General features: G+C 42.6%; 1 protein-coding gene across 1 annotated transcript in view; it reads left to right on the forward strand.

The window, feature by feature from the left end:
• LOC135469731 (nucleoprotein TPR-like) overlaps positions 1-12,649 on the forward strand; it is a 75,337-nt gene that overhangs the window by 39,684 nt on the left and 23,004 nt on the right. The window contains exons 40-47 of the mRNA XM_064748297.1: positions 1,721-1,905; positions 2,543-2,605; positions 3,406-3,447; positions 3,725-3,766; positions 10,483-10,561; positions 10,969-11,180; positions 11,633-11,651; positions 12,188-12,293. Coding sequence (XP_064604367.1) covers positions 1,721-1,905; positions 2,543-2,605; positions 3,406-3,447; positions 3,725-3,766; positions 10,483-10,561; positions 10,969-11,180; positions 11,633-11,651; positions 12,188-12,293 — 748 coding nt within the window. The remainder of the gene's footprint in view (positions 1-1,720; positions 1,906-2,542; positions 2,606-3,405; positions 3,448-3,724; positions 3,767-10,482; positions 10,562-10,968; positions 11,181-11,632; positions 11,652-12,187; positions 12,294-12,649) is intronic.

Raw genomic sequence — 12,649 nt, forward strand, 5'->3', positions numbered from 1 at the left:
GTTAGAAGTCAAGGTGAGTAATGTCTGGTGTGACAGTAACTGCTGAGGGAGAAGGAGAAGTACCTACAACAGTTACATGAGTTAGAAGTCAAGGTGAGTAATGTCAGGTGTAACAGTAACTGCTGATGGAGGAGAAGAAGTACCTACAACAGTTACATGAGTTAGAAGTCAAGATGAGTAATGTCAGATGTGACAGTAACTGCTGATGGAGGAGAAGAAGTACCTACAACAGTTACACGAGTTAGAAGTCAAGGTGAGTAATGTCAGATGTGACAGTAACTGCTGATGGAGGAGAAGAAGTACCTACAGCAGTTACATGAGTTAGAAGTCAAGGTGAGTAATGTCAGGTGTAACAGTAACTGCTGATGGAGAAGGAGAAGTACCTACAACAGTTACATGAGTTAGAAGTCAAGGTGAGTAAGGTGAGTTGTATTCCATTCCATTGGTATACCAGCAGCTGGCTTGTGCCCAGGTACATCGTGCTGTGGTTGCATGCCATTCAGATGGTGTACATGTATCTGAAGTGAGCTACTGGCAAGATGATTTTTGAGGTAAAGTTTCGCCCTAGGACTCAGGATTGCGTTGATTGTGGTCCTTGCTGCTGGGTTCTCCCTTGAGGCTGATGAGCGTGAGCATGGCCACCCAGGACCTTCAAGAAAAAATACACTTTATTTTGATGTATAGCCAGTCAGCGCTGCACGAACAACACTGACAATGTCATAATATGTCAACAACACGGACAAATCCTCTCTCACTTCCATTATGTCGGACTGCCAAGAAAAGTTCGAAGTTGAAGGTTGTTTTCGGAAACTATGTTTTCTGTGTTTAATGGGTCACGATTTTCAAAATGCAGGAAAGGTATCCCTTCTGCAATAGGAGGACAGTTCTGATTGTAATGAAACAAACGGTATTTGTAGACTGACATACTGGTACTAAATTGGAATTACATGGACACAGAAAGCTGATGACAGATATTTCTCAGTGAAATTTGTTTTAAGCTGAAATACATTTGCACACATATACGTTCCATAATGAGAGCTCTCAGCAGACAAATGTACACCAGATAACTGTGTGAGGTGACACACACGTAGACTTAACCCAAATAATTGGTTTGTCTGCACTGACTGTGTACATTGTGCATGTACATTCCTTGTTTGGCATGGTCATCCTTTGAGACATGTTTGGAATTTAAAGGTTTCTGATAGACATTGCCATTCTGGTACTTTCTTTGATTTCATTCATGGGTAAATTTAATTTAGAGATGTACATGTAGGCCTACTAGTCAGGAAACCTGTAGACCTCACTGTCAGTGACTTGACCCCATATGGGCGAGGATTGACAGCTCAATGCAGGAAAATGGAACGGACGGGGACTGATCACTCTCTTCTGTCATCTTGCGGCCAGCTCAGATCATACGAAATAAACTACAGTAACTCACATGCAAACTTTAGGTCATTTGCCATACAAGGGCTGTGTATGGGTAAACTTTGGAGTACATGGTACCAGTTTCCTCCATAGATCGCCTGTGTATGGGTAAACTTTGGAGTACATCGTCCATGGTACCAGTTTCCTCCATACAAGGGCTGTGTATGGGTAAACTTTGGAGTACATGGTACCAGTTTCCTGCAGAGATGGCCTGTGTAAGGGTAAACTTTGGAGTACATGGTACCAGTTTCCTCCCAGGTATGTTGTAAAAGCTGAATGATATAACTGTTTGCAGACCAAGACAATGGAGGACCAGATAGCCCCCCTGCAGAAAGCGAATCGGGAGCTCCAGGCCCAGTGTGATGCCCTGGTGGCAGAGAAGTCCATTTTACAGGGGGAGGTGGACAGGTGGAAGAACCGCACCAACCATCTGATAGAGCAGTGTAACAAGGCAGACCCAGAGGAACAGAATAGACTGCTGTAACTATTGCCATTTTTTATTGTTTTAATGAGCTGGAATTGTTCACTCATACTGCATGTTTTGTGTCGTGTCTTTCAGTCAGTAGGACAATCCTGACCTTTGACACGGAATTTGTAGATTCATATTCAGGTATGTAGCACTGTTTATGTGACATGGTTGACAATAAGCAGTGGACGATGGTCATTGTAATGTCCATTGAAAAACACTTGTCTTCCACCCATATGATGTGTTAAAGTTTGTCAGTAACTTGCCAGAGGTCAGTGGTTAACCCTGACCATTCCAAGTTCCACCACCTATAAAACCGAGAGCCACCATGTAAGTGAAAACGTCTTTAGTACGGCATTGAACAACACTCAAATGTATAAATATATCCCATGCCTGCTATGCAACTCCACTTCTGACCTAAATATCACAATCTCACACAACACCCATATTCCAGACGTCAGAAAGATGCTGTGAATGCTTTTTGAAACCTTCTTTGTTTTATTCCTATGTAAAAGATAATTGTCGTATTGAACATATATTTACAGGTAAGTACAGGTATGCACAAATCAGTTCTGTGGGATTTTATAGATCAGTATTCTGTGGTTAATAACTTGATGTTCATGTGGCTGTATTTCTGATCTGTCCAATCAGGCAGGAGAAAGAGAACCTGAAGAGACAGATCACAAACCTTACAGAGGAGACTCATAAACGCAGGTATGTAGCACTGTAGCAATTTTGCCATATTCAGAGAAAAAAAGGACAACAGTGAGTGTAAAATAATTCCTTGTGTTATTTTGAAGCACAATCTTTCAGGTGAAATGTGAATTCACAGAGGTACATGTAGCCAAACTATCAATGCACCCCCCCCCCCCCCCAAAACCAATAAAGGGAAACAAATGATTTATGTTTTCCTGTAAACTGATGAGTCCTACCTATTTAGGCAGCCAATTCAAGTTGAAGTGGTCAGCCACATAGCTTACAAGCTAGCATGGTGAAAATGTGTATGCATAGGACTTCAGTGGAATAGAACCAGCCCCGTTAGCACAGTTGGTAGAGCGTACGCTTCGGGAGCGGTAGATCCACGATCAATCCTGGGTCGAGTCACTCCTAAGACTTTAAGAGAGGAAGTTATAACTTCCTCGCTTGGCGTTCAGCATGAAGGTTAACCCGTATCAGTATAATGGCTCGGGTGGGGTGGCCTACTTGCCTTCGGTAAGTCATCTCAGTGAAGCAGCACTAGATAAAAGAGCAGTGGAAATCCGTCCTTCAACAAGGAGGCACATTACATGCATGAGAATGAATGAGAGTCTTTATGTTCCCTGTACATGTATAAGTTAGTTAATAGGGGTACTGAATTTCTCAGTGTTTCTACCAAAAGGTTACTGGCAGCAAATACATGAATGGGTTCTGTATTTACTGTCTTATCTACACAGATTGCTTTAACCCCTTGTAGCTGATAGTTGACTTAGCCTTATTAAGTTTTTTCCCAGTTGAGTAATGTGCTTTATCTTCAGGGCAGAGAATTCCCGGCTATCATCTCGCCTTCAGACTGTCCAGTAAGTTTGTATATTTAGCTCTGCTGTAAAGCCTTCTCATTGGGCCCTTCTTCATCAGTTTTGTGTGATTTCACCACTGTTACGTGTACACTACTCTTCTTTAATAATAATGCCTAAATGGTTAATGTTTCTGAATAAAAGCAAGTTTAATGTGTCTCTGAACTTAATGTTTGTTGCTTTATACATATTGATGAAATAAAATCTTAAGGTATATATTTTTTGTGCAATGTAAATTTTGTACCCATTGTAAACAATTCTCTGTTTTGCTATTGTACAGGAAAGAGGCCACCACTGCTAAGGAAGAGAACCAGAAACTAAGGTAAGTAAAAGTACATTTTTGTTCTTTCGGTGACTCTAATTTTATTTTGTGTTTTACGGGCAAGCCGACGCTTAAAAGTTATCAAACTGGAAAAAAATTAAAATTATAAGTCTATCTGTTTTATTTTATCCAGTCTTGATGTTTTACCATTTTCCTGTTCATGGTCATGTAAATATGTCTTAGACAGGAAAAATTGCTGAAAGTTCACTTTTCCCACAAATTAGGTGTTTTTGTGGGAAAGGTCAAAGTTAGGAGCGTGAGCAGTCCAACTTCATCAAGTTTATTATTTATCTGTGAAAAAAAAAGGTTAAATTGGTGTGGCCTTGTATATAACTACAGAAAAGCGGGACAGAAACTAAAGGGCTCCGTCAGTTTTCCGTCTTCCCAGGAAGTCACAAGACCGGACTGCTGTTGAGTCAGCTAAGTGACCAATGAGATGGCATGCTTTATTCCTGCTGCCTGTAACTGACTTACCACTGTAGGGCAGGTATGACTGTGGTTTGGCTGGGGATCAGGAGAGCCTGGCTCCTCCATCCATATCCAGAAAACCTACCAATAGTACAACAGTCGGCCAGTCTGAATACTGTGACCATGAGTAAATTAATCGTCCAATCTGACACGATGTTTCATCTACAGCATACTGTGACCATTAGTACAACAATGGTCCAGTCTGACACGATGCTTCATCTACAGCGTACTGTGACCGTTAGTACAATAGTGGTCCAGTCTGACACGATGCTTCATCTACAGCGTACTGTGACCATTAGTACAACAGCGGTCCAGTCGGACACGATGCTTCATCTACAGCGTACTGTGACCGTTAGTACAACAGTGGTCCAGTCTGACACGATGCTTCATGTACAGCGTGCTGCGACCGTTAGTACAACAGTGGTCCAGTCTGACGCTATGCTTCATCTACAGTGTACTGTGACCATTAGTACAACAATGGTCCAGTCTGACATGATGCTTCATCTACAGTGTACTGTGACCATTAGTACAACAGTGGTCCAGTCTGACACGATGCTTCATCTGCAGTGTACTGTGACCATTAGTACAACAATGGTCCAATCTGACACGATGCTTCATCTGCAGTGTACTGTGATCGTTAGTACAACAATGGTCCAATCTGACACGATGCTTCATCTACAGCATACTGTGACCATTAGTACAACAATGGTCCAGTCTGACACGATGCTTCATCTCCAGCGTACTGTGACCATTAGTACAACAATGGTCCAGTCTGACACGATGCTTCATCTACAGCGTACTGTGACCGTTAGTACAACAATGGTCCAGTCTGACATGATGCTTCATCTACAGCGTACTGTGACCGTTAGTACAACAGTGGTCCAGTCTGACACGATGCTTCATCTACAGCGTACTGTGACCATTAGTACAACAATGGTCCAGTCTGACATGATGCTTCATCTACAGCGTACTGTGACCATTAGTACAACAATGGTCCAGTCTGACACGATGCTTCATCTACAGCGTACTGTGACCATTAGTACAACAATGGTCCAGTCTGACATGATGCTTCATCTACAGTGTACTGTGACCATTAGTACAACATTCATCCAATCTGACACGATGCTTCATCTACAGCGTACTGTGACCGTTAGTACAACAATGGTCCAGTCTGACACGATGCTTCATCTGCAGTGTACTGTGATCGTTAGTACAACAATGGTCCAGTCTGACATGATGCTTCATCTACAGCGTGCTGTGACCGTTAGTACAACAATGGTCCAGTCTGACATGATGCTTCATCTACAGCGTACTGTGACCATTAGTACAACAATGGTCCAGTCTGACACGATGCTTCATCTACAGCGTACTGTGACCATTAGTACAACAATGGTCCAGTCTGACATGATGCTTCATTTACAGCGTACTGTGACCATTAGTACAACAGTGGTCCAGTCTGACAGTGGTCCAGTCTGACACGATGCTTCATGTACAGCGTACTGTGACCGTTAGTACAACATTCATCCAATCTGACACGATGCTTCATCTACAGTGTACTGTGACCATTAGTACAACATTCATCCAATCTGACACGATGCTTCATCTACAGTGTACTGTGACCATTAGTACAACAATGGTCCAGTCTGACATGATGCTTCATCTACAGCGTGCTGTGACCGTTAGTACAACAATGGTCCAGTCTGACACGATGCTTCATCTACAGCGTGCTGTGACCGTTAGTACAACAGTGGTCCAGTCTGACACGATGCTTCATGTACAGCGTACTGTGACCATTAGTACAACAGTGGTCCAGTCTGACACGATGCTTCATCTACAGCGAACTGTGACCATTAGTACAACAATGGTCCAGTCTGACACGATGCTTCATCTACAGCGTACTGTGACCGTTAGTACAACAGTGGTCCAGTCTGACACGATGCTTCATCTACAGTGTACTGTGACCGTTAGTACAACAATGGTCCAGTCTGACACGATGCTTCATCTACATCGTACTGTGACCGTTAGTACAACAATGGTCCAGTCTGACATGATGCTTCATCTACAGCGTACTGTGACCATTAGTACAACAATGGTCCAGTCTGACACGATGCTTCATCTACAGCGTACTGTGACCATTAGTACAACAATGGTCCAGTCTGACATGATGCTTCATTTACAGCGTACTGTGACCATTAGTACAACAGTGGTCCAGTCTGACAGTGGTCCAGTCTGACACGATGCTTCATGTACAGCGTACTGTGACCGTTAGTACAACATTCATCCAATCTGACACGATGCTTCATCTACAGTGTACTGTGACCATTAGTACAACATTCATCCAATCTGACACGATGCTTCATCTACAGTGTACTGTGACCATTAGTACAACAATGGTCCAGTCTGACACGATGCTTCATCTACAGCGTGCTGTGACCGTTAGTACAACAATGGTCCAGTCTGACACGATGCTTCATCTACAGCGTGCTGTGACCGTTAGTACAACAGTGGTCCAGTCTGACACGATGCTTCATGTACAGCGTACTGTGACCATTAGTACAACAGTGGTCCAGTCTGACACGATGCTTCATCTACAGCGAACTGTGACCATTAGTACAACAATGGTCCAGTCTGACACGATGCTTCATCTACAGCGTACTGTGACCGTTAGTACAAACAGTGGTCCAGTCTGACACGATGCTTCATCTACAGTGTACTGTGACCGTTAGTACAACAATGGTCCAGTCTGACACGATGCTTCATCTACATCGTACTGTGACCATTAGTACAACATTCATCCAATCTGACACGATGCTTCATCTACAGCGTACTGTGACCATTAGTACAACAATGGTCCAGTCTGACACGATGCTTCATCTACAGTGTACTGTGACCGTTAGTACAACAATGGTCCAGTCTGACAGGATGCTTCATCTACAGTGTACTGTGACCATTAGTACAACATTCATCCAATCTGACACGATGCTTTATCTACAGCGTACTGTGACCATTAGTACAACAATGGTCCAGTCTGACATGATGCTTCATCTACAGCGTGCTGTGACCATTAGTATAACAATGGTCCAATCTGACACGATGCTTCATCTACAGCGTACTGTGACCGTTAGTACAACAATGGTCCAGTCTGACGCGATGCTTCATCTACAGCGTACTGTGACTGTTAGTACAACAATGGTCCAGTCTGACACAATGCTTCATCTGCAGCGTACTGTGACCATTAGTACAACAATGGTCCAGTCTGACGCGATGCTTCATCTACAGCATACTGTGACCATTAGTACAACAATGGTCCAGTCTGACATGATGCTTCATCTACAGTGTACTGTGACCATTAGTACAACATTCATCCAATCTGACACGATGCTTCATCTACAGTGTACTGTGATCGTTAGTACAACAATGGTCCAGTCTGACACGATGCTTCATCTACAGCGTGCTGTGACCATTAGTACAACAATGGTCCAGTCTGACATGATGCTTCATCTGCAGCGTACTGTGACCATTAGTACAACAATGGTCCAGTCTGACACGATGCTTCATCTACAGCGTACTGTGACCATTAGTACAACAATGGTCCAGTCTGACATGATGCTTCATTTACAGCGTACTGTGACCATTAGTACAACAGTGGTCCAGTCTGACAATGGTCCAGTCTGACACAATGCTTCATGTACAGCGTACTGTGACCGTTAGTACAACATTCATCCAATCTGACACGATGCTTCATCTACAGTGTACTGTGACCATTAGTACAACAATGGTCCAGTCTGACACGATGCTTCATCTACAGCGTACTGTGACCATTAGTACAACATTCATCCAATCTGACATGATGCTTCATCTACAGCGAACTGTGACCATTAGTACAACAATGGTCCAGTCTGACACGATGCTTCATCTACAGCGTGCTGTGACCATTAGCACAACAGTGGTCCAGTCTGACACGATGCTTCATCTACAGCGTACTGTGACCGTTAGTACAACAATGGTCCAGTCTGACACAATGCTTCATCTACAGTGTACTGTGACCATTAGTACAACAATGGTCCAGTCTGACACGATGCTTCATCTACAGCGTACTGTGACCATTAGTACAACATTCATCCAATCTGACATGATGCTTCATCTACAGCGAACTGTGGACCATTAGTACAACAATGGTCCAGTCTGACACGATGCTTCATCTACAGCGTACTGTGACCGTTAGTACAACAATGGTCCAGTCTGACACAATGCTTCATCTACAGTGTACTGTGACCATTAGTACAACAATGGTCCAGTCTGACACGATGCTTCATCTACAGCGTACTGTGACCATTAGTACAACATTCATCCAATCTGACATGATGCTTCATCTACAGCGAACTGTGACCATTAGTCAACAATGGTCCAGTCTGACACGATGCTTCATCTACAGCGTGCTGTGACCATTAGCACAACAGTGGTCCAGTCTGACACGATGCTTCATCTACAGCGTACTGTGACCGTTAGTACAACAATGGTCCAGTCTGACACGATGCTTCATCTACAGCGAACTGTGACCGTTAGTACAACAATGGTCCAGTCTGACACGATGCTTCATCATCTACAGTGTACTGTGACCATTAGTACAACAATGGTCCAGTCTGACACGATGCTTCATCTACAGAGTACTGTGACTGTTAGTACAACAATGGTCCAGTCTGACACGATGCTTCATCTACAGCGTACTGTGACCGTTAGTACAACAATGGTCCAGTCTGACACGATGCTTCATCTACAGCGTACTGTGACCGTTAGTACAACAATGGTCCAGTCTGACACGATGCTTCATCTACAGCGTACTGTGACCATTAGTACAACAATGGTCCAGTCTGACACGATGCTTCATCTACAGTGTACTGTGACCGTTAGTACAACAATGGTCCAATCTGACACGATGCTTCATCTACAGTGTACTGTGACCGTTAGTACAACAATGGTCCAGTCTGACACGATGCCTTCATCTACAGTGTACTGTGACCGTTAGTACAACAATGGTCCAGTCTGACATGATGCTTCATCTACAGCGTACTGTGACCGTTAGTACAACATTCATCCAATCTGACACGATGCTTCATCTACAGTGTACTGTGACCATTAGTACAACATTCATCCAATCTGACATGATGCTTCATCTACAGTGTACTGTGACCATTAGTACAACATTCATCCAATCTGACAGGATGCTTCATCTACAGTGTACTGTGACCATTAGTACAACATTCATCCAATCTGACATGATGCTTCATCTACAGTGTTACTGTGACCATTAGTACAACAATGGTCCAGTCTGACATGATGCTTCTTCTGCAGCGTACTGTGACCATTAGTACAACAATGGTCCAGTCTGACACGATGCTTTCATCTACAGTGTACTGTGACCGTTAGTACAACAATGGTCCAATCTGACACGATGCTTCATCTACAGTGTACTGTGACCATTAGTACAACAATGGTCCAGTCTGACACGATGCTTCATCTACAGTGTACTGTGACCGTTAGTACAAACAATGGTCCAGTCTGACATGATGCTTCATCTACAGCGTACTGTGACCGTTAGTACAACATTCATCCAATCTGACAGGATGCTTCATCTACAGTGTACTGTGACCATTAGTACAACATTCATCCAATCTGACATGATGCTTCATCTACAGTGTACTGTGACCATTAGTACAACATTCATCCAATCTGACAGGATGCTTCATCTACAGTGTACTGTGACCATTAGTACAACATTCATCCAATCTGACATGATGCTTCATCTACAGCGTACTGTGACCATTAGTACAACAATGGTCCAGTCTGACATGATGCTTCTTCTGCAGCGTACTGTGACCATTAGTACAACAATGGTCCAGTCTGACACGATGCTTCATCTACAGTGTACTGTGACCTGAGCATAATATATGATAAACCGGCCTCCTCTCCAGCCATATGGGAAGGTCTGTCAGCAACCTGTGGATGGTTGTGGACTACCCCCAGGCTCTTCCTGGTTTCCTCCCACCAAAATGCAGGCTGCCATCATGTAAGAGAAATATTCTTGAGTACGGCAGAAAGCACCAATCTAAACAATAAACAGATACTCGTTTAAGTTTATCCAACGTACTTGCACAAAACCTGGAGTACGACGTTAAACCCAAGTGCTCACTCACTCACTCCACAAACCTGTCCATCGTGTGATAATCATTTGTGCTTTTTGTGACTAGTCAGGAGATCAACAGACTGAGGGAGGAAGTGAAGGCCAAGGCCAGTGACATTGAGGAAAAGATGGTCACGATTAACCAGGTGAGGCTCGGCATCTTACCTGTGAATTGCAATATTCACATGTGTAACTGATGCACTCATCGTTCAAAGTTTATAAAGCTTAGAAAACCAGCTACAGGAGTTGGTCTTTGAGGCTTTCCGTTATTAACAGCAGACTATTTGCAGAACGTTTTAGTGAAGTGTGTACACAGGTGAAGAGGGCTTACTATTTAAACATTGTCCTTCTCTAAAAAAAAATGTTAAAGAAAATGAATTTACCAAGTTTTGTGAGAGCTTGGAACTGTTCATCAGACAGATTTGTATAGTTTTTTACATGGCATTCACTTGACTGTGTTAACTGAGACACTATGATTATGATTGATGAGACATTGTATATTGTTTGGACTGCACGTCACAGTTATTATGTTCCTTGTATCTTTGCCTTGTAGTTAAAGAGAATTGGCAGGAAGTATAAAGACCAGGCTGAAGTGATCTCTAAGCAGAAAGAAGACCAACTCGCCATGCTCAACATGCTTAAACAACAACAACAAGTGGCTAGCTCGGCTTCAGTGGAAGAGGCGACGGCTGCCATGACCGAGAAACTGAAAGGCGGGCCGAGAAGGAAAGAGATGACATCACAGCTAAACTGGAGGAGAAGGAAGCAGAATTGAAAACTGCCAAGGATGCTACAGAGAAATTACAAACGGTAGGCGACAGCATTTCCTTGGAGGTGGGCTGTGTGGTCTAGAAATCGCTCTGTCAGTTGGTGGGTTTGTTGGTTTGTAACTTTTTGGCATACTGTCTTTCACCACGTCTATCACTTTACAGGGGGCAGAGTGCAAGATGACTTGAAGTTTTTGTGCAATGTCACGTTCATTGAGAATTTGCATTGGACTCACTTATGAGTTATTAGTGTTAAAACCTTATTGTGAAGCCTGTCTGTTGACTGTAGTATCTTTGTTGTTGAGCAATGGGCATCCATACGTTAAGACCAAAACAAGTACACACCATTCCATTTTTCTGAGGATTATGTTTATTATGTCCCTAAGCTTGGAAGATATAGACACTGAATTATTGGCTATCTTTTCAACCTAAAGCTGGTGATATTTGTAGTTTTGAGTGCACTACTCCAGTATGAATACATTCCAGAAGCGTTCTGAGTCTGCGATTATACATGTAGTTCATGTGTAGACAAATTTGGTGCTCTGTTTGTTACAACTCTGACGTTACAACTCTGTTGTTACAACGCTGACATTACAAACTCTGTTGTTACAACTCTGACGTTACAACTCTGTTGTTACAACTCTGACGTTTCAGTTTCAGACTGCAAGGGTACATTCAGTCGCATGTTATATAGTCAGACTTTATATCCAATCCCATTCCCAGTGTGAAGGACTACCTAATTCTTCTAAAATTTGGGACAGATATTATTAGTGTTGAAAGCAGAATATTACATTTGGTTAACAACATTTTGGAAAAGTAAAGATATGAGTATGTTGTTAATTTAGATCGTCTAACGATGTGAAAAAAGAAACTCAGTATTCCTGCTAGAATTACATATATATTGGCTAAAACGAGCAGACCATGTGTTTCAAAATTTAGAAGAAATAGGGTATTATTTTTGTGGGTTAGACCCAATGCTTTGAAACTTGTTGTTTTCTTTGTCAGGAAATTGCACAAACAGCAGAAGAATCCAAAAAGCAGAAGGACAGTGTGGCTGATGTGGAAAAGAAGTATAACCAGGTCAGAAATCTGCTGCAATCTGCCAAGAATCGTATCTCATTCCTCAATGGGTGAAGTGGAGAAAGCCAGTACAGAAAGCAAAGCTGCCAAAGACAAACTGAATGGCCTCCAGAGTGAGAAAGGTACACCTCTAGATTCTGTACAAAACTTCATGGTTCATTTTGACATATTTTAGGTGGCACAGGATGTGTGATATGACATGTAGTGTGGAAACATTCCAAATTCAATACGTGCTTTTTTTCTGAGATATTTGTCAATTGATGGACTGAAAATAATATTTTTGTCCATTTTCCATGTTATTGTTATGGGGTGCATTTATGGTTAACCTTCTTTGCCAGTAAAAAGTGGTGAAATTGACTTATAATAAACCGCTCCCTGCGGAATCCA

The sequence above is a fragment of the Liolophura sinensis genome, chromosome 7 (assembly GCF_032854445.1).
Source record: "Liolophura sinensis isolate JHLJ2023 chromosome 7, CUHK_Ljap_v2, whole genome shotgun sequence".
NCBI lineage: Eukaryota > Metazoa > Mollusca > Polyplacophora > Chitonida > Chitonidae > Liolophura > Liolophura sinensis.